This window comes from Lichenostomus cassidix, chromosome 2, assembly GCF_008360975.1.
Source record: "Lichenostomus cassidix isolate B80296 chromosome 2, HeHo_3.0, whole genome shotgun sequence".
In the NCBI taxonomy this organism is placed as follows: domain Eukaryota; kingdom Metazoa; phylum Chordata; class Aves; order Passeriformes; family Meliphagidae; genus Lichenostomus; species Lichenostomus cassidix.
Genome location: NC_139482.1, coordinates 4,154,162 through 4,176,576, shown reverse-complemented (window position 1 = coordinate 4,176,576; position 22,415 = coordinate 4,154,162). Strand labels below are relative to the sequence as shown.

Here is a 22,415-nt window from a genome sequence, read left to right as displayed (position 1 = left end):
TGTGTTTGTGGCCACGGCAGTGGCTTTGCGTTTTCCTTTCAGAGGAATATGGCAAGAAAGAGTAACATACCATTTGTTTGCAGGGCCAGAGGAAATGCCGGTACAAGTATTTTGGAGAAGAAATTATTGTAGAAACGAAGGGAATGGCTGTGGTATTTCCTGTCAGGGCTGTCGCTGGTTTTGTTTGTGTCGCAGCAGGGTCTGCAGGCGCCAGGCGGGCCGTGGGCTCCTCGGTGCCACGGAAACACACATGGAGAGGGAAAGCTGCTCAGTTCACCCAGCCCAGGAGGCCAAACACCTAAATTCTGTGCTTCTCTCTACCCCTCTTCTGCTTCATGGAATGAAGCACTGAGTGGTTTGGGCTGGGAAGGCTATTAAGGTTCGGTCTGTCTGCTGTGGGAAGGGACATGTTACTAGATCAGGTCACTCAATCCAGCCTGGCCTTGAACACTTCAGGGATGGAGCATCCACAGCTCTTCTGGGCAACCTGTTTTAGCATCTCATCTGCCCAATAATAGAAAATTTCTCCTTTATATCCAACCTCAGCCTAGCCTCTTGCTGTTGAAGACTGTTGCCCTCATCCAGTCACTACAGGACCTGGTAAAAAGTCTCTCTCCATCTTAAAAAGCCCCCTTTTTATATTGACATGCTGCAGTAAGGTCTCCATGGAGCCTTCTCAGAATCCCCAGGCTGGGCATTCTCTTCACACCCTTAGCCAAAGCCCGTCCTGCCTTCGTGCCTCAGTTTCCCTTGTTTTCTCCATTACCTGCCTGAGCTCTCATGGTGCTGATGAAAATGTTGTTTAAATGCTCTACCAGAGCTCAGGGTTTAGGGCTGGTGACTGATTTTTGCCTTACCCCTCTCTCCTGCACTGTATTTAACACAGACCCTTGGATGTCTCAGCTTGTTCTCCTACACCAAGGACCTCTTGATTGCAGGAGAACAGGGCTGCCCTTGACCTCATGTGCCACCAGAGGCAGGGACAGTAAATAACACAACCTGGATTGTGCAAGGGGGGCTCACATCCTTCACAGCATTGCAAAAGTCAGTGGGACCCAGCAGCCTCCACCACCCACACGTCTTCCAGCTCAGAATTTGCACGCTGTGTTGAGTTCCTTACAGAGAAGGTGCTGGTCCTGCCTTGCCCCTTATGGTTCATTTGAGACTTTGGGTACACATGAACTCACATGAGGTTCTGCTCCAGCACTTGGCAGTGCCCCAGGCTCCCTGTGTAATCTTAAACCGGTTGCTCCAAACCAGACTTCCATGGGTGTAAAAAATCACAGCCTGCTCCAGCGTTTAGGAAGTGCTTTGCATCCCCTGAGATTTCCTAGTACTTCGGGCACTGCCCACTCTTTTTTTTTTTTTTTTCTTTAAAAAAGGAAAAAAAGCATTTGTTGCTGATAGCAGTGATGAATTCAGCTTGAGCTGTGGGTCAAAAACACTAGCAAGCCAAGGAAAGCCTGAAAAATTAAACTGTAATCAACTTCTCAGACTGATAAATATGAATTCATCCCTCTTCCAAATGCTTGCGAGCAAAAGGTCTTGGTTTCTTTGAGGGAGGCAAGAGGTTAGTGTGTTTTATGTTAAAGAAAAATGTTATCTAATTAAGAAATGAAGTGGGTTTTCATTCCCCTGTTGCAGCCAGTGTGTTTGTAGCTCTGCTCAGAAGCAGAGCAGAGCAGCGTGGGGCAGCTGGCGTCCTTCTGCTGGCATCAAGCCATGGCACATCAGCTTTGTTGATGTAGAAGAAAAGGATGCAGCAGGGTCGTGGCTCTTTTTTTTTTTTTTTTTTCATTTTCTTCTCTCTCAGGAGCTTTAGACGAGTGTTCTGATATTTTCCAGCCACAAGCTGTTTTCCAAAACTTGTTTGTCTGTGAAATCTGTGCTGCTCAGCACAACCAGGCAGCGTGTGCTATGTCCCAGCTCAGTGCAATGTTTAGGGCTGTGCTGAAAGTGAAACCTGTGTTTTGAAAGGTTTCCTGCAGCGAGGCCAGAGCTGTGTGAGCTCTTCCCCTTCCACGTCCTGCTCCTTTGTAAGGAGAAACCTCGAAAGTTCCTTGCCCTCTTTTTTTTTTTTTTTTTCCTCTTTCTTTAGAGAAGGGTTTTGTGTTGTTACAGTCAGTGAACCCACACTGGCCAATTTATTGCCAGCATCCAGGAGGGATGAACCAGCCAGACCTGCTCAGAGAGGCACGTGCAAATAAAAATTTACATGAAAGAGCCTCTATCACTTCTTTTCCAACACAGATAATCCAAGGTGGCAATCCTGCCTGTATTTGCCTGTCTCTCCAAAATTATTTGAACCTTCAGCACTAGGTTGGTTTGGGTCAGCTCTTCTCCTTTTCAATTTTGGACTGGTTTAGAATTAATCTGGTGCTTTTACAAGTTGGGCCTGGTTCTGGAAATGAACCTGGAGATTGTCCAAACTTTGTGGGTCTGGAGAACTGGCTGTAGACACCGAGGTGATGTAAGTGCCTGTTTAGCACAAGCCTGTATCACTGCTGGAGTGCCCCATTTGGTGACTGCCCCAGCACTGGTTCTTCCCAGCCCTTCTGGAAACACAGAAAATGCCACGAGCAGAGATAACAAGGATGCGTTTTGGGTGATCCAACGTGTTTACCCTGAATCTGTTGGGTTTTTTGGGTTGGTTTTTTTTTTTTTAAGCTTTTAAGCAGAATTGCCTCCAGCCTTGACTTCCTGGATTTTGGTGGGTGTTTGCAGAACTTGAGGAGCTGTCAGTTTAAAAATAAACCGGAGGGCGCCCGTCCAGCTCGCTTTCCTTGTTAGAAACAAAGCTGTTTCACTGCAGCTCTGCTTTAGCTCTGAGAGGATGGAAAGTGTGCCTTCACACGCTGGCAGCCCAGGCCCAGAGATAAGTCCTGTGCTCAGGAAGGGCTGTCACCCACCCAGCTGGGAGTTATCCCTGTGAGATGTATTCTGGGGTTACACCTCGCAGGGAGGTGGCCAGCACTTCTCTCTTCATGGGAAGAGAACTGTTTGAGGAGGCTGGTGGGCACTGTGGGGGGGAAAATGCTGGTTAAGTGGGGTGGCTAGACCTGGTCTGGGAAGTAAAGAGGGTTTTGATCTGCGTTGGAGATCATCGGAAAGTCCTGGGATGATCTAAGGGATGCTGGAGGGATGCTTGGCTCAGGCTCGGTCTGGGAAGCTGAATGAATGAAAAGGCTCCTTGTGGTCTTGATTGCTGCTAAATATGCACAAATAGAGGATGGGAGAAGTGGTTTTCACTGGTCCCTGCACAGCTGTGTGCCCAGGGTGTCTGTGACTCCACTGGCTCTTCTTTGGGCAAATTTTGTGGTTTCTTTTGAGGTGAGCAATGGGTCAGTTCAGGGTGGGCATTTGCTGTGTGTTGTGTATTGGGCCCAATACACTTTGCATTTTGTAGGTCCTACATGACAGCCAGCCCTGCAACCATCCTAGCATTCTTGGCTTTAAAATCTTAGACTGCCTTCTCTTCCATTAGAGAATGCTTGCTTTTACTTCTTAATTCTTTGCCCCAAATATTCCTGTGTTCTCCTGGACATCCTCTGAGCTTTGGGGTTTGGGTTTCCAACAGGAAGGTACTGGGGTGAAACCATGGGAAGTGCTGAAGGTGGACAGGCATCAGACACATAACATGTAGGCCTTTTTGATTGTAGTGCCTTATTCCAAAGTGAGTTCAGGACTATTTTCCACTTTATTAATGCATTTTATTATAACTAGCAGTTATACAGGCAAATATCTTCTTGTTTACAGAAGAACTTAGTTTTTGACAAGCACATTCATCAGCAGTGTGGAGTGTCCCCAAAATCTGTGAGTCCACCAGACAGCTTGGCCCTCAATAAATCAGATGCCTAATGGACTTAGGAGAGTCTCCCTGAGAACTCCTGTCAGCTTTGTATCTATGAGTCAATCCGGGATGCAGTTTGGGACCTCACCATTTTTTGTGTTTTCTTTCAGCTGCGAAATGTCAGGATCAAGTTTGAATATGAAGGAGAGAAAAGGTAGGTACCCAGCCTAATCTCCATGAATATGGGGACAAATTACCTTTTCCACCCAACACTATCCTGCTGGCTTCAGCCAGCTGCAGATGAGCTCACAGCAGGATTCATTCCACTAAAATCAACTACAGTTTTATATACAAGAGCCTTGCCTCATCATCATCCCACTTGCCACAAGGAGCTCCTGGGATTGCATGCAGGCAAAGTTGTTCCAAGCTGGAAATCATTAAATGTCGCTTTTACCAGGGACATTGGGTGCATGCTTGGATCCTTTTCTCTTGTTAATTCTTCAGCCCTGCTGAACCACAGTGGAGCTGGAATTCTACAGAAGTGTGTCCTTTGATTAGCAGTCCATGACACTTACTTAAGATAACCAGATTTTGGGCATGGGTCCCATAAAAATAGGGCTGGGAGTTAAAGCTTGTCCGCCCTTCCCTGCTTGACATTTTCATGGAATCACCTCTGCTTGGTGCTTGGTGACTCTGACAGGGCAGGACACAGGCTGATGGTCCAAGTTGCATGTTAAAGCCAAAGAAAATTTAAGTAGTGGTGTTGTAGGTTTAGACTGTACCTGCTGTAAATACCTATAGAGGTGCTGCATGTGATGGTGCAGGTGAGTCACAGGATGCCAAACTGCACCATCCCCACTTCCATCCCTCCTCCCTGTTCAGAGCCCCTTGCAGAAAATGGAGGTGGAAAATCACTGACCAGTGCCTGATCTGGGTTTTCTCCAGTGAAGGGCTGCTGGAATTTCTTTTTTTCCACCTGTACCTCACATTAGAGGGAGCAACAGAGGACTGCACCAGGGTTTTTGGTAGATATTCTTGCAGGGTAGTCCAGTCCCCTCTTGGGCACAGCAGAGAAGCAGGATTGCTGTGAGTGTAAAAGCCAGGAGCTGACTTCATGCTTTTTGATGGAATACAGGTATTTTCTTCTGCACTTTCAGTCAAATCCCAAATTCCAGTTTGCTTCTACTAAACTGAGACTGTTGTATTTGTTTGTGTATACAGGATTATCCAGTTTCCAAGACCAGTCAAATTCAAGGAAGTGGTGCAGAAGGTCACGGATGCTTTTGGACAGACGATGGACTTGGTCTGTGTGAACAATGAGGTACTCTTCTCCTTACTGCTGAGGGGCAGCTTTAGGGTGCCTGGTGCCAACTTCAGAATTGAGCAGTGGTTTGTTCTGCAGGCCCTGATTCTGTGTCTTACTTGGATGTGAGGAAAAATAACCCTATTTTGTGGTTCCCAGATAGTGGGTGCACAAGAGCTGTTGTCTGGACACAGCTCAGATGGATTCTCAGACCCCAAGCCAGGCTTTTCCCTTCTCAGAATTATTTCAAGTAAGGCCTGCTATGCAGGATCATTGTCTTTTCCCCAGAACAGAAGATCCCCCTCACTCAAACGGGGCTGTGAGGTCTTCCCACCTTGGGGGCAGCTGCAGGAGCGTGAAGTGCAGAGCAGGAGGGACAGTGCTGCTCACAGTGTTCTTTTATCCAGCACTGGCTTTGTCTCACCCAAACCCCCAGCACGATGTGCACATTCTTGTGGCTGGCTCTGCAGTGAAATGTGCATCACTGAACGTTCCTCCTGCAGGTCCTGTGGCCACATAAAAGCAGCCAAGAAACCCTCCCTCTGCAATCCTTGCATTTTAAGGCTCGGAGATCTTTTTCCTCCATCCTTCATCACATAGGCCTCTGTGTTTTTCCCACTTTCTCTCTGAGCCCAGCAGCGTGTGAAAGGAGGGTTCTGCTGAGGGCTGTTGCCTGAGGGGGGAAATCCTTGGCATCTGTTTTGGTGTGCTCAGTGTTTTCTTGTGAGGCATCTTGCCATGAGCTGGGCAGGCATCTGGAGCCACTGGGCTCTCAGGGTGGGATTGGCTTTGGGGAGGAAGAGAGGGCCAAATGGCAAAGAGGTGGGCTTTTAAACACAGATCCTTTTGGATCTGTCCTGACAGCTGGCTTGTTCAAATACTAATTACAGATGACCTACAGCCTTTGATCAAAGTATGAATGGAGAGAGAAGTCCTGAGGAGAGCTTTCTTATTTTTTCCCCCTCTTTCTTATGTTCTCCCTTCTGTTTCAATAGAGATTTGCTCCACAAAGAATGTTTCTATTCTTTTTCAGTAGGTGCTTCATGATAGCAAAGTGTCCACTGGGTTTTGACTTTGAATGCAGTCAGGTTTCTAATCTTGGGCATTCTTTGACAGCCCTCCCGGGAAAAGCCTGCCATTGAATTCTCCAGGAATGACTCATTTCATTCCAGGTTTCTTTCCACTGGAAGAGGATTTCTTTCCAACAACAGCAAACAGAAGCTTAAATAATGCATTTTATCCCATGTTAGAGACTGTCTTTGTGGGCATGTGCACAGCACATAGCAGGACCATGAGCAGGCCTTTGGGTACTCCTGACTTCTTGGGGCTGGGGATGATTTCCAGGGCTTTGTTTTCCTATACATAAAAATTCCACCTAGTGAGAGCCCACAGCTTTGGGAAGATGTCTGAGAGGTAGTAATTCAGGGTTGTTACTGTGGAAACACTATAAACAGACAAGAGTGATCTTTGGGGACATAGCCTGCATGTCCATGTGGTGACAGCCCAGCATCTGGCTCCTGGGTCAGAGTTTTGGGGATCATCACTGCAAGTCTTAGAGGGAATATGATGACAGACTCATTGCAGTTGAATATTTCACCCTGTCTTTATGCCCTAAGGGAATCATGTGGTTATTTTTTGCCGCTTTCTTGCGGTAACCTTATAGACTAAATTTACAGTGAGGTCAGCAGGCCCCTGGAAACCTCACTGAGTGGCAGTCCCTGTCCTGGTGGAGCAGAGTCCTGAAGCCAGGATCAGTGAGATGAGCATGCCAGCTGGGTGGAGCAGGGGCATGCATGAATCACATCCTGGTGGGACCAGGGAATCAGCAGGCTGGGGCTGGTGCAGATAAGAGCAGGGCCTGGCCATGGGTGTCCCCCCTGGGGCATGTCTGTGTCAGCTCCAGGCTGGGCTCATCTTCCTGAGGAGTGGGACAGCAAAGCCTGGCCTGGGGCAGCACAGACACCAGCTTGTGGTGTGACCTTGGGCACAGCACTGAACCTCGATGTGCCACCACTTCTGACCTCCTGTTGTCTCCTCCAAGGCTGCCCTCAGCATCATTCTGGGAGCTTAGGGAGAGTTAAAGCCTAGGGAAGCGGTAGAGGCACCATTATGGGGGGGAGGGAGGAGATAAAAGCATATTTAACAAACATTTGTCGAGAATTGTTGATGCCAGTTGGTCCTGCATTGGGCAGGAAGATGAACTAATTGACCTCTCAGATTTTTCCCCAACCCTGTTTCCTACAATTCTTTGGCTCTCTGCGGTGTCTTACGGAGTGAGGTCTGGCAGTGCTGCTGCAGTTGGTGAAACCTCACTCTTTGCTCTCACTTTCTCAACCTGCCGTGGAGAGACCACCAAGTCCCCCACGAAAACATCAGACTCTAGGGGAGGATAATATTTAAAAGCAAGAAGAAAATCTAGTAAGCTCTATTTAGTGCAGCTTCTGTATAGGTGAGCTTTGCTGTTCATCACAGCTACTCAGTCTTTAGATCAAAAACCCCATTTACTGGAAATCCACCCTGGCAATGACTCCCATGGTTCTGCACGAGTCTATTGATTTTCATGCCTAGCAGATACCTGTTCCTGATACCCACATGTGCCACAGTCTGGCAGCCAAATGGAGCGGAATTTTCTTGCCAGATGTGGGTAAAAGGTAAAGCCAAACTAAATACTGGCTTCAGTCCCCTTTACAAGAGGGCAATTTCTCCCTGATGTTTTTGGCTCCTCTGAAGGAGGCACGCAAACATGTTCATGTTGTGATGTTGGAGAGAGATGGAGTGACCTACAGAACATTCTGTTCAGAGCAGCAGCTGGGGGATTGCTCTGAGCACTTGTGAGGAGCTCGGTGAAGGGGTGGCTGAGCAGAGGGATTGTGCTTAGAGCTCAGAGTCAAATTCTGCTTGGTGGTGAAACACAGCAGAGCAGCTCTCCGCCATTCTCAGTTCTCTTTGGGTGTGTGTAGGGGAGGAGCCTTGTCTGCTTGAGGCTGAGCCTTGCTGTGGAGCCTTTGTGGACTTCAAGAGGGTTAAGCAGTGCCCAATTCCCAAGGGAATCTCTCTGCTCCTACTGCTTAGGGGAGCAGGCTGATCACTGCATTTGGGAGACATATTCAATACCATCTTTGTCTGATATCAGCAGGGAACGCAGGTTGTTCATCCAAGTATGAATGAAGGATGAGAAGGAATGACAGAATGGTTTGGTTTGGAAGGGACCACAATGGGTCATCTGGTCCAGCCTCCCTGGAGAGAGAAGCACAGGGCACAGGATTGTGTCTGGATGGTTCTGGACTATCCCCTGTGATATTCCACACCCTCTCTGGGCAATCTGTTCAGGACTCAGGCACTGCACAGGGAAGAAGTTTTTCCTCATGTTCAGGTGGAATTTTCTGGGCTCAGTTCCTGCCCATTCCATTGTTGGGCCCCTGGAGCAGAGCCTGGGCCCTGCTGTGACCCTCCCTGCGCACAGGGACAGACAGGGATGGGGACCCTCTCAGTGCCTCCTCTCCAGCCCAAACAGCTCCAGCTTCTTCAGCCTTTCCTGCTAAGAGAGATGCTCCAGTCCCTTAATCTTGTATCATCTGCTGGCCCCACTCCAGGAGCTCCATGTTCCTCCTGTCCTGAGGTGTCCAGAACTGGACACAGCACCCCAGATGTGCCTCACAGGGCTGAGCAGAGGGGCAGGATCACTCCCTGACCTGCTGAAAATGCTCTTCCCAGTGCACCCCAGGATATCACTGGTGTTCTTGGCCACAAGGCCAGGGGCACACAGTCAGAGGTGTATTTGCCCACGGGCCAGCAGCCAAACCTTGGCAGCACCCTGGGATCAAAAAGGTTGTCACAGTCAGCTTGGGTCACCTGGTGTGGTGGCTGCTCTGAGGTGGGTTTGCTGTGGCTGGTGGCAGGAGCCCTGATCACCCAGAGGGCTGAGCCACTTCTCAGGTGTTCTGGGAAGCTGTGGCTCCCAGTAAGACCAGTGAGAGCCTGCTGGGAGCTGTGGCTGCCCGGTGCCTTTGGTCAGTGGAGTTACAGTGTACTTTGGCACAGGCATGAGAATAACATGTGCTGTGTTGGCCGAATTCAGTGCCTGAGGCAACCTGCAGAGGCTGAGGCCTGTTTGATATGAGATTAGGCAGAATATCCCGGAATGAGGGGCAAGAAGTTGTGCTTTTAATCTTAGCCCAGGGCAGCAGAAGGCCACAGAGCTCCTCTGAAGTGCAGCTGTGTGGGATGTTGGAGGCTTTGCAGGCTGTCTGCAGGACATGGTACACCACACAGCAATGCTGGGAGGATCAAATTCCCCGTGGAGGTATGAGGGCAATAGTCTGCCATTTCCCAGGAAAATATCAAGACTTTTTGCTGCCTGACAGACACGGCACTGTGTAGCTCTCTGTTCTTACAAAGAGCAGAAGCTGAATTTGTTCTGCTGGGAGTGAAAGAAGTGGTTCTTGGAAGGAGAGCAATGCACACCTTTCACATCAAAAGGGAAAAGACTCTTATTAGTGGGCTGTTCCCTGGTTTCATCTGATGGCCAGACACTGGGGAGGATGTCAGTGTGCAGGAGCACAGGTTGCTGCAGTAGGTAAGAGCATCTGCCGAGTAAATCCTTGGGTGCAACTGACCCGAGTTCCTTGGAGCACCACAGCATGATCATCTTCCCAAGAAGAAATCCAGGAAGAACGAGTGGGGCTGTTTTGGGGCTGGTCCTGCCTGCAGAATCAGAGCAGCCCTAAAGTAGCAGGCAGCAAGCCCAAGGTTTCATCCCAGCCCTCTCCTTTTCCCACTAGCTAGATTGCTGGTGTGACCTTTAAGCTTTCTCCTTGCAGATGTTGTTTGTTGTGATTTTTTTGTGCTGTTCCTTGGTAGTGAGGACTTGGAAGAAAACCTCTAGAGCTTGGGGGGCAGGGGGGCTCTGTTTTCCATCACCTCCTTGGGTTCCTCCCTCATCCCCCAATTCCTAAGCTGCTCCTTCTAAGAATCTGGCTCCTTCTGTTTACCCAGAAGTGTGACATTGTCATCCTCCGGTGTTTTTTTAATCCCTTCCAGCTCCTGATCCCACTGAAATCCCAGGAAGATTTGGACAAAGCGATGGAACAGTTGGAGCTGAGCCCTTCCCTGAAGAGCCTGCGGATCCTTGTGAGCGCTCCAAAGAAAGCGAATGTGAGCTCTTCACCTTCTCTGCTCTTTTGTGTCCGGAGTGAGATGCCTTGTTATTGTGTTGGGGAGTGGAAAAGAGTCTCCTGACGGTGCAGAGCAGAGGGCAAGCTGGTTGTGAGGGGGGTCAGCCCTGCTCTGGCTCAGCTGCTCAGAAATCTTCCTGATAGTCACCCAGAGGCTGAGCTCAGCTCCCTCTGCTCCTCCTGCATCATGTGGAGGGTTAGATAGCAGACTGAACCTCAAACATGGTTAAACCCCAAGAGAACCCCTTCCCAGGGATGCTGCCACCATTCCTTTGTCACCTCTTCTCTGATTCAGGGTGATGCCCTGGCCCTTGCCATGCTGGGTGGCAGCTTGGGGAATGTTCCCTCCACGTGCTGCTGCAGGGCTGAAGGCTGGGAAGAGCAAACTGGGGAATCCTTCGTTCTCGTGCAGAACTGTGCGGGTTTTTTTCCATCCTTATTTATTTATTAGTTTTTCCTGAGCTCAGTGGTTTTGCAGCTAAGCCTGTTAGCTTGACCTCGCACAGAGTGTCTTGCCAAAGCACATGTCGTGCTGCCCCAAGCACGGGCTGTAAAGCAGGGGATTTGTAGATGTTGCAACTCTTGTTTCTTCTGTGTATTTCCTAGAAATACTGGAGACACTGGGAGTCTTGAAACTCACGGTGCTTATCCTCACGCTACTGCTGGTGCTCACATCCCCTGGGGTTTTTCCTCTCCTTTTGAGAGGCTTGGAAAGTACAGGGAACAGAGTCCCAGGGGAAAACTGAGCCATCTGATGGGTTTTCCTAAACCTTGGGTGGAACTAGGGCAATGTGGCCTTGCAGCTGTGGGAACACAGCAGTATTGTGAGTAGGCTGCTGGGAGCAGAGGAGCCAGGTAGATTCCTGCCTGCCGTGGAAAGCAGGTCTGTCTCTTCCTGAAGCATAAGGCTGTGCTCTTGTAAGAACACACAGTTCTGAGGTCATACACAAAACTATCACAAAATCACACCTCACTGTAGCGTGGGGTCTTAGTATCTTAGTAAAACCTGGATGCTTCCAAGTTACCAGCTGGATATGCATTTCTTTGCCCTTTCCTTACCTGTCCTCCCTGACCTTCCATTCTCTGTTCCTCTGCCCTTTTAAAGAGGAACCTCTGCAGTGCCTAGGCTGCCACTGGAGTCTAGGGACCACAGAAGGAGAGGTGCTGATTTTGGGGTTGCAAGTATTTTCAGTCCAGTGATCAGCCTCTGTATCTATCTGGAGATAAAGCAGTGCAGGAACAGTCTTTTATTCAAATATTTGTATTTGCCATTATCAGTAGGAGCTTAATTTTATTAGATTGTTTTATTAACAGATGTGACTTGTTTGTGAATGGTTTTTGGATCGCTCTAGATTATGTGCATGTCTTCTTTCCTTTTTTTTTTTTTTTTTTGATAGTTCTTGGGTAATAGGGTCACAGGGAGCCAAATACAGGGTTTCACATGGTGTGTCCACAGGGCTCTGGCCAAGCCTGATCATTCCCTTTGTCTGATTAGCAGCTCCTGCAGCCGAACAACAGCAAGCAGCATGAGATGAGGATCTCCAGATCCATGGGTGATATCATGGGATCTCTGTACAAAGACTCCGAGAGGACACGGAAATATTCAACAGGTCAGTGGAACGCCATGCTGTGTGGGGTATTTTGTGCTATTTCAACCTCCTTTCTCTTTTTTTGTCACACCCTGTGGTGTTACAGTCTGGACAGCCACCCTGATGTTCCTCACAGTAATTCAGTGCAGTTGCTGCTGATCCTCAGCCTGAGGAAGAGACTCTGCAGGCTGGGTGGGGTTGTGCTGAGCAGAGTCACTTTGAGCACAAAAATGAGGAGAACAGGGGACCTGAGGTGTAATTTGGGGGTGGGAAATGCAGTGATAAAAATTTCCAATGAATTTGGTGCCACTGAGCTTTATCTAAGTGAAAAGTGAGAATCTATAGGAAGCCAAGGCTGTTTTGGACCTTGACATAGTTATTCCTTTTAACCATGAGCTGTTGTTCTCTCAGTATCTGTCCCACCTTCCCAGGTGGCAGAATAATGTAGTTCAGTGGGTTTGGGCTCCTTAGCTCCTGGTCTGGGAGCAGCTTCACCACATGAAGACCAAATATGTGTCTGTGTGTCACCAGTCTGTCCTTGGTGAAATGACAGCAGTGGTAGCTGGTTTTGGGGTTTCTCAGGGGAATGTGTGTAGTGTTTTGCAGTAGGCACATGCCAGAGGAAGGGGAGCATCCCTTTCCTTCAGAGGTGCTGGAAATAGGAGCCTGCAACCCCTGAAGCCAGGCTGGGAAACACCTAGTCTCTTCTTGCAGCCCTGCAGGGACTGCAGTTTGTTTGTAGCCTTGTGTGGTCTTCTTTTTTGGTTTTCTGGGCTTCAGTTTATGCTTTTCTTGCTTTCTAAAATACTCTGATTTTTTTTGAAATGACAAATCCTGTTGATCAGCTGTCTTTAGAAGCTTTTGTGTGAAGAACCTTGTAGGATTTTGTAGAGAGCAGGGTGCGTTGTACAGAACTGGTAAAGCAACACACAAGACTGTATAGCAGGGGTATAATTATTCCTATTCCAACCTACAGGCAGGATTAATGATTTTTTCACACAGTGAGTGTTCTCTGCCATGTCTGTGGGTATTATTATAGGGTAATTTCTGCAGATCCTTATCATTTTCATGCAAATACTCACCAGCTGTAAAACTGACAGCCTTGAATAAAGTGGGACCCTCCTTCAGAAATACACACGGAGAAATACTTCATCCCCTAAAGATCCTCTGTACTTATATGGCAGTAAATACTTCCAAACTCATCTCTGTGCAACAAAAGAGTGTTTTTCTCCAAGGACTCGCCCCTGCTCTGTTTCACAGCCTGTGCTGCCTTGATAACATATCCTGTGGTTTGCTGCATCTCAGACAAGATATGTAGGAAATGTTCTTCTAGGGTTGGTCCAGCACGTGCAGCCATGCCCAGCTCTTTCTGAATCCAGGGATTGGTGGCACATGTGCAAGAGCTCTCTTTGGACCTGGTGCTGGGATATACCAGGGTTATCTTTTTCTATTGTTTTTTTTTTAACCCTAGGTCACATGGCTCTCGAGAGTTTGGCAGACACTAGATGACCCTGAATGAAATGCACATGTAAATACATGGTAAAGCACAGAGTCCAAGCAGAAACTGTGCTTGAGCAAAACATCTCTTCTGCCTTATTTTTTTGGCATGTGTTAGGCTGTTAATGTGAGCCAGCAAAGAGCTGTGGCACTGGGAGCTGTCACTGACGTGTGAGCCGAGCCTGATGGGCAGAATTAATTCCATATGTAGCTCTGCTAGTGGGAAGACGAGTCCTTGAAAAGTTAAGACTTTTCTACCAACTTTTATGCCATGTTTTAGCCTTTCCTTACTGTTTTGGAGCTGCTGGTTCCTGACCAGGTCTGCACCACTGACTGTGAGGTGTTGCTGCCTTGAAAAACACCCTGGGCCAAGGCAAGGTAGATAAAGGGTGAGATACCAGCTCTGCAAGGGTGAGAGACTGAGGTGCCATAGGATTTTGAGGGAATGCTTGAAGAGCAAAGTGGAGGAATGGGCATAGCATGCTGGTTTAGCCAAGGAAACAGAGGAGAAGTGCTGGGCAGTGCCAGCTGTGGGATGCAGAGTGTGCTAACATTGAGATTTTCAGGAGCTAATGCACCAAAATCAGAGTCCTTGGCACTGTTACATAGCCAGGTGGCAAAAATAACCAGCCCAAGCATCAGTCATCCCTCTGTTTCTTTTCCATGTAAACCAGCAGTGTTGCAAAGAGGTTTCAGCAAGCTCTCTGCATGATATCAGAAGGTCTCTCCTCTCCTTGGGTTATCTGGGGTCTGCGTAAAGCTACTGCAGCTCTGCTTAGGAGGTGCTCACAATCCAGCAGATGCATTTTTGACCTCCTGAGTCAGAGCTGGGTGATCCAGCAGCTGGGCAGAAACTCCAGCGAGCTGAAAAGGGAGAGCAGCATTTCAAATGGAGCATAAAACTGAATGTCAGGGAATAGACAGACAGACATGATGCTGTGTTTTGGTTTCCCGAAACGGGGATTTCACTGAACTTGGTGCACAGTCAAAAGGCCTCCTAAGAGGCTGGGAATTCTGTAGGAGAAACTATTCTTCATTTGCAGTCATAAGGCATTTCACAGTGTTTTCCTTCTGCTGTCATCAAAGTGGTTGCTATCAAAAGAGGATCTTAACTAGGTTCAGCTTTTCTCTTGAAACCACATTTGAAAGGAGATTTAAATGACTTTATAATGAAAGGTAGTTCAGGGTCATGTTCTCTGTGTTTCTGAGCTGTCTCATGTTTTTCTGCTGACTCTGCCATGTAAACAGCAGTGAAAAATAATAAAACTGTATGTTACTGGCACAAGCACGTTGGAAGGGAGGTAGATGTTCTGGGGAAGATTTAGCTATTTTTGCTTCTGCTGGGCAGAAAATGTCTTCACGCCATGTCCCTGAAAAACCTTATGCAAAGTCAATATTTTCTTTTTTTTTTTTCCCCATAAACTTTTTTCAGTGGAAATCCCCTTCCAGTTTTTTGGTGGCCAGCAAAAGTGCAAGGAAACTTGGACTAAAATCTTTTTGGGTTCTGGATTTTCAGATAATTGAGGATTGTTTTTATTTACTTTGAAGAAATGTATGTTTCAGAACGTTATCCACAAATTATTTAAGAGCCCCATTCCAGCGTCACCCTTTCAGTGGAAACATTTGCCAGAAGCTTTATGTTACTTTTTTTTCCATGGAAAACCAGGCTGCTGAGCCATGGCTTGGTGTGCCTGCCAGCCCTCTCCAGACCAGGAGTGTTGCAGTAGCTAGGAGAGATGAGAACCTGCTCTGTTTTGAGGAGGAAAATTTGTCTATGTGCACCATGCCAGTTGCTCTAGGGCTCGAAAATAGGCTCTGTCTTGCTTATTAGTTTAAAAGTACCCTAAATTGGCCTTAAATAAGATGTAGAAATCCATCCTCAGAGAGATCAGCTTAGAGAGGAGGGAGACTTGCAGGCATCCCACTGGAAAAGAAGAAAAGGAGGGAGATTTGGTCCATCTGCTCACACCTCCCCTCGACAGGACCGGAGTGAGAAATTCCCAGCAGGTTTCTCTCTTCCCCCTGTGCTGCCCTGTCCTGATCCTGCTGTTTTTCCAGGGCTCAGAGCAGCAGCACATCTTGACGTCGTGTCCCTCGTTTGGGAACATCATCCCAGGGCTGGGCTCCCTGTGGCTGCAGCTGTGAGCAGTGGCAGCTGCCAGCAAAACCTCCCCCCAGATGTGGCTTTTAAGGGGCTTCTCTTCCCTTCTTGATGCTGGGTGCAGTTTTGGGAAGAGCAGGGGAAGATGAAGCCAGGGAATGTGGGGGCGGAGGGAAGCCAAGCCTGGCACGGGGGAGCTGGCTGTACGTGCAGCACCACGAGCTCTGCACACACTGCATGAAAGGCACTTCAATAAAAATATCAGAAGGGAACATGAAAGGCCCCAGTGGGTGCCAGCAGTGACTGTGAGTCTCCGTGCTGTCCTGGGGACACGCTGTGCTCTCGTCTCAAATACACGGCTTTACATTTGTGTGTGGAGCATGGAGCAGGAATCCCTCCCCAAAGCACCTTGCTAAGGAGGGCACCCGAGGTCAGATGCTCAACCAGTGCCAATTTGTGGAGTTTGAGTTCAGGAATCCTAAATACAGCTGCTGAGATCTGACCAGCATTCTGCCCTTAAAGAAGTGCTTCACAGCCTGCCCCATCCCCACTGGAGCTGGCATGCAATCCCATAGACGCCAGGACAGTCCTTTGGGGGCCTCCTCTCCCTGACTGGTGCTGCTGCTGATTCTTGAGTGTTAGGGCAAGTGTGAAGAGCATCTGTGATGTGTCAAACAGGCACATCTAGGCTGTTCTGTCTGTTTCTTCCTCTGCTTCAGGGTGGATTAATCAGCATTATCCAATATATCCAACATACCTTGTGTTTTCCCCACTATGAATTAAGCCTGCCATTAAGTACCACTGTTGCACTCCTTCTCTGACCCCTATTTTCCATTCCTCCACTCCTCTGGCAGCACTGGGATTGCCTGGTGTTTGTTAACAGGGCAGGATAGGGCTGGAGTGGGGAATCCACCCTGAGCCCCAGGGCTCCTCTCTCAGCATCTCCCCATGTTCCTCCCCGGTGGATGGCCAGGCTGCAAAACAGCAGCAACCAGTGCTCCTGGAGGTGTGAAGCTGCATAAATTACTTTGGGCAGCAGTTCTACCCAAACAGCCTGGCTGAAAGAGATCTGGTTCACTCCAGCAGTTTCCAAGCATGCAAAAGCCTAAGCACTTTGTTTAATTTCCTTACCTGCTGGGAAATAGCTGGTGTCTTATCCCCTTTTAAAGTTTTTGGCAGGAAATGTGACTCTGGAAGGTCAAACCCAGCTGATCTATAGCTGGGAGTAGTTGTAACAGGCAAAGGCTTAATGCGAGATCATGCAAAGCCTTTGTGCTTGTGATAAATCTCATTTAACTCCTTGGGTTCAGAGTCGAACAGGGCATGTACAGCTCTTTGTAAAATCATAGCCAAAGGGTTTCTGGGCAATGAGTGGGTTGTTGGAGCAAGAGATCCCAACAGTGCATGAGCAGACCCACACCTCACTGCAGCAGGAGCAGAAATGCTCAGCAGAGCTAAGAAACATCAGTTAAACACCACACTAAACCCTCCAGCAGCTTTTTGGGGCAAGTGCCACCCAAGTGTCCTTGTGCTGCATTCCAGATTGGCATCTGCTAAGCAAACGAGGGGCTGCTGATGCAGTGATTTATCCAGGGTTCCCAAACTGCTCAATAGTTAAAAGTTTGTTTATTTATCTTCAAAGAGAGGATGCTGTACTTCCCAACTGGTTTTGCTTTAGGGCTGGTGGAAAGCCAGTTCGCTATGAGTGCTGCAGCACTTGAGATTCTCCTCTTGATCTTGGCGTTACTTCAGTTGGAGTTTTTTCACTGTGTTCTTATCCTGCAGGAAATCTGTGAAGGAGAAAATAGGAAGAAGGAAAAAAAAAAAAGTAACTCAAAGCCATATGACTTTTATTTTTACAATCTGAGCAAGGAGTCAGAAGGAAGATGTAGCATGGGACAGACAAATCTGTGTGTTTGGTATAAATCCAGAAAAAAAGCCTGATTTAATGATCTTTAATGCTGGTGTGACACTGTTAACATTAGCAACTCCTGATGTGTATCTGCTGAAGTGAAAGGTGAGAACTCGAGTTTGCAGTGTTGATCACAGAGATGGATTTAAGCCAGAGATCCATCTGGCACAGTAACTGTGGTGCAGAATAGCAGCAGAAGAGGCAGAAGTGTGCTGATAGATCAGTGCTGACTCTTCATGATGGGATAAGCCCCCTCCCAGTACCTTTCTCTTGTGCTTAGCCTGGGCATGTTGTCAGCAAATGGTAGTAATGAACCCAAGAACTGACAAGAGTGCCCCAAAAATGGATACAAAATGTAAGGAAACACATATCCCTGTGCTTTCCATCTCCTCGAGGATGTGTGCTTTGCAGAAGTCTGCATGAAAACAAGTTGTTGTGCTGTGTGAAAGCTCACGTTGCACCATGCTGACCAGCTGAAGCTCCAGCACAGATCTCCATCAGCAGTTCCTTGCCATGGAGTGATGACAGCACAGGGATGGAGGGGAGGGACTGCAGAGAGTCAAGCAGAGCCAAGACTGCAGCTGGGCCAAGCAAGGGCAGAAATGCAGAAATCCCTAAAGCTGGAAAAGGCATGAGGAATCAGAGTGGATTTGGGGGAATAGGAGTGAGGAATGGAGTATCTACATAAAGAAGCTGTGGAGTTGTCTCCCAGGTGCAAGATAGAAATCTCCTTCTGCCAAACGGGCCCTGGGAGGGAGCCAGAGGAAGCCTTGCTGTCTGTGCATGGGATGCACAGGATAGAGGCTGTTGGGTTACAGGCAGGGGAGACAATTCCCTTGGCAAAAGATAGGGCAAACTGATCCCATAGGTCATTCCCGTCCTGGGGTTTTTGGATTTGAGAGCTGGTTTTCCTTCTTCTTTACTTTCTAATAGGGAAAGGGGAGAGAAGAGAGTATTTGAGTGCAAATCATTTTCCATCTCAGAAGTGTTTCAGTGCTCTTGCACTGAGCACAGAGAGGCTCTTTCCCAGATGGCTGAACAAGGCAGTGACCTGCCACAGGGAGGGAATGCCCAGAGGTCAAAGTGGGCAAGTGAGTTTGGAGTTGGTGGTTTGCTTCGATTGTATCACACCAGAACTCCAGAACCATTTCCTTTCTGGCATCCTACCTGGATGCAGTGACAGCTTTTGGGATCCAGGGTGTGCTGAAGGTCAGTTCTGCTCCATGTTGTGTGGCCCCACAGTAACAAACTCTCCCCTGTTGCCAAAGCTTTGGAAGATGCCCATAAACACCATCACACCTCCAGCTCCATCCCCATCCACACAAATTCAAACCCAGCCGCATCTCCGGGAGCTCTGTAATCCCTGGAGCAGCATTTCTGGGAGGATTTGGCCTGGCAGGCTTCCTCCTTGACCCATGTCTGTCCCTGTTTCAGGCTCTCTGCACACTGGCCGGAGCTCTCCGCCGCCGGGCAGCGTTCCCGAGGAGCAGCAGCAGATCGCCCGCCAGGGATCCTACACCAGCATCAACAGCGAGGGCGAGTTCATCCCCGAGACCATGGACCAGAACGTGAGTGGGGCTGGGGGGTGTGGGTTAAACTGGGACAGTGCTGGGGGTGAGGGAGGCTGTGCTGGGAGAGCTGTTCCACCAGGAAATTCCCAGCAGGGCCTGTGCTTGGGGCTCCAGCCAGCTTTTTCCAGGAATGGGTGCCCCCGGGCTTGACATGCCTGGGAAAGTTGGGCTTGACTTCAGGAACGCTGAGAGCCAGCTGCAGTGGGGATGGCAAATGAGCCCAGGCACCTCAGGTAGCTCTGGAGGAGCACAGATCTGGGGCACACATCCCAGGTTCCCAGATCCCGGGACCACGAGGGAATGTGCCAAGCAACCGATTGCCTGCGATTGCAACAGCCTGGGGATATCAGCAGCTCTGGCTGCTTCCCATGTGAGGTTTCTGCCTGAGCTCCAGTTACAGTTCTTGGCTCTGCCCACAGCCTCTGTGGTTTTGTGTCTCTATCCCTCCCCCATAAATATTTTTTTTTTCCTCCCTTAATAAGGAGATTGTATATTCCAGTCACTCAGTAATAAAAGAGCAGCAAGTTCTTCAGTGCTGAGCAGTACCTTGTCCTCCAGTCAATTTGGTACCCAAGACAGGGGAAACGTGACAGTATCAAGGGACCAGAGTGGGAGCAGCTTGTATCTCCCTCTCCCTTTGCATCTTTGCTTGACATGTAGCTCTGAAGAGCTTTGTATAGATCTTGTGAAGTCAGCTGGGCTGTCTGGGCACATGTCATTCTTGCAAAGCTCTTGGAAATACAGGACCAAGATCCAGAGTTTGCAGGAGGGACATGGAGGGACATCTGGAAGGAGCTAAGTTCAATCCATCAGTCCCCAAGGATGCCCCTGGGGAGATGTGCATTTCCTGCACTCAAACAGCACCCACTGGCTCCACATTTGTGTGCAGGCTGTGCCAGTGTTTCCATGGCAAAGCTGTGTTTTCAACACTTTATTACACAGCCATTAATAAAATAAGAAGTCACTCCGGGTGAGTCTTGGCAGCGTCAGAGTGCAGATGTATCGTGTGCTCCTTGCAGCCAAAAGTTGGCTGTCTGTTGTTTCCACATGCCTCCAAAACACGGTGGGGAGGATTAAGACAAAGTGTGTGTGCATGCAGGGGGAGGGTCCTTGTGACCCCCCCTGGGTGTAAATCAGCCCAGCTCCACCGGCTGTTCATGGAGCTCTGTTAATTCCTAGCCCTGAGCCTGCTCCTGATGAAGGTTCCCAGATGCTCTCCTTGCTTTTCCCCAGCATCACACTGTGGGTGGCCTGCAGCCCTTTGCTGGTGGATTAAATGGAGGGGAAAGGGGTTTGGGGAATGGTTTGGGGTTTTTTGTCTTTCCTCATCGAGCAGCCATGCTTTCCCCTTTATGGGCTTTTCAGAATGTCCTTGTACTGCTGCTTCCATATGTGCCTCATGGAAAACCACTCAGAAGCTGGAACTTGCTGCCTTTTGGGGAATGCCCCTGTGCAAGCCTGTGATGTAACTGTGGTCTTGAGACCAGCCTGGCAGATGAACAGAGGCTGAGTGTGGAGCATGCTCCAATTCCCAATTTTATGCTTTTAAGAAATGAGTCTTTTTCAGCATTAACTGCTGGAAGAGACCTGGCATGGCTGGCAGAGGTGGGGAGTGGATTCTATCAGAGTTCTTGCTCTTCTTTGGCCTAGTGCGTTTTTGAAGGAGGAGGCTTTGGGGTAAAAACCAGGAAAGCAAAGAAAAATCGCGCTTTGCATTTGGGACAGTCAGTCCAAAACAGCACGAGCTGTTATGACAACCAGCCGAGGAGGGCTGATGGGAGCAGCCTGTGGAAAGGGAGGCAGTGGGGAAGGAGGAGTGATGTGGGAAGCAGCAAAGTGTGGCTCCACAAGGTGTTTCGCCCTCGTTGCCCAGCTTTCCCAGGAATGAGCTGCAGAGCAGGGTTAGTGAGTGTGCACAGCCAGGAGGGAGCATGGCACTGCTGGCAGCACAGCATGGCCCGGAGCAGGCTCTGCTCCATGTGGAAGCGCACACAGCCCCTGGCTTTACCACTCCATACAAACCCTCTATTGTTACTAACCAGCTATAAATAACCCTGGCCAGTACAATGTCTCATCCAGGAAGCAACACAAATGCAGCTTTTGACTCACTGAGCTGGTGAGAGCCAAGCCGGTTCCTCCAGCCAAAAGCCCTGATGATGCTGCGCTTATCAGTGGAGAGGAAGGCTGGGCTCATGTGCCAGGGCAGCTCGGGAAGTCAGGAGTCCAGGGCTGCAATCCTGCCTGTGGTACACAATATCCACTTGGCCTTGGGCACATCATTTGTGTCCTGATACAAATTTTCCTTTAATAGTAGTATTATTTCTCACAAATACTTCGAGCACTTTGAATCTCACTGACTTCTCCGCACGCTTCGAACATCAGGGCGCTGATTATCTTTGCTTCAGTTTTCCTGCCAGCAAATAGCAGTTGGAAAGAACAGTAACACAGAGAGGGCATCATACATGGATGACCCTGCAGAAGTCTGCTAGTTCTGGAGCTTGAAAAGCTGCAGTGCATGGTTTGATTGTTTCCCCTTTTTTCTCTGTCAGATGCTTGAAGCTTTCATCAGCCCTGATGACTCGCTGTCTGGGAGCTGCCAGTCACTGGACAGGTCTGTAGACAGGTGAGTTGTGTGTGTCACCATGTTCACAGGCTGAACTGCAGCCTCTGCTCCATGGCAGGAGAGGAGTGGGATCAGTGGCATCTCCTGAGGTTTCTGTTGGGGTGAGGATGCACCTGAACAAAACAAATAATTCTTTAATGCTGAAAACTCAGATCCTAGCACAGTTGTCTGTGCAATGGTATGATTTGAATTGCAGTAATCTGAGCTGGACAAAGGCAGCTGGCTTTGTGTGACCAGGTTTTGTTTTTTGTCTTTTGAGACAAAAATTCTCACAGAATCACAGAATGGTTTGGGTTGGGAGGGACCTTAAAAGATCATCCAGTTCCAATCCCCCTGCCATGAGCCAGGACACCTCCCAGTATCCCAGGTTGGTCAGTGCTGCATTCAGCCTGGCCTTGGACACTTCCAGGAGGGATGAGCATCCACAGCATCTCTGGGCAACCTGTTCCAGTGCCTCACCACCCACACAGCACATCCTCCCCCTCTGGCTCTGCAGTCACCAGGTCAATATTCCATCAGCCTCTCCAGGCACGCCGTCTGCTCTCCTCTGACCACTGCCAACCTCAGCAGCCCCTGTGCAGTGCCAGCAGCCACAGACGTGTCAGTCAAGGTGCTGAGGACACCAGATGAGCAGTAACTAAGTTTAGCTGCTCAGCAGGAAGCAACTGGGACACGTTGTCCTAAGCCAGGCTGCGATTCAATGGCTGGTGCAGCCGCTCAGCCCCAGCTCACACGTGCACAGAAACTGTGTTTGCTGCTGTGCAGGGTGAGCTCTGGATAAGACACAGTGTCCTTTTGGGAAGCAGTCTACTTTTTTTTTCCATCTGCATCAAAGATTTTCTATTTTTTTCCACT

The 22,415-nt window shown here is 48.9% G+C and overlaps 1 protein-coding gene across 3 annotated transcripts in view; it reads left to right on the top strand.

Annotated features, from left to right (window-relative positions):
* Positions 1-22,415, top strand: part of LOC146440738 (mitogen-activated protein kinase kinase kinase 3-like) — a 77,605-nt gene that overhangs the window by 41,214 nt on the left and 13,976 nt on the right. Inside the window, exons 4-9 of one of the 3 annotated variants that reach the window (XM_085050178.1) lie at positions 3,964-4,004; positions 5,012-5,111; positions 10,134-10,247; positions 11,763-11,877; positions 18,801-18,934; positions 21,487-21,560. In XM_085050178.1, the coding sequence (XP_084906304.1) occupies positions 3,964-4,004; positions 5,012-5,111; positions 10,134-10,247; positions 11,763-11,877; positions 18,801-18,934; positions 21,487-21,560 (578 nt within the window). Of the gene's footprint in view, positions 1-3,960; positions 4,005-5,011; positions 5,112-10,133; positions 10,248-11,762; positions 11,878-18,800; positions 18,935-21,486; positions 21,561-22,415 lie in introns of all 3 variants that reach the window. The other 2 variants (XM_085050177.1, XM_085050176.1) reach the window with 2 other exon arrangements.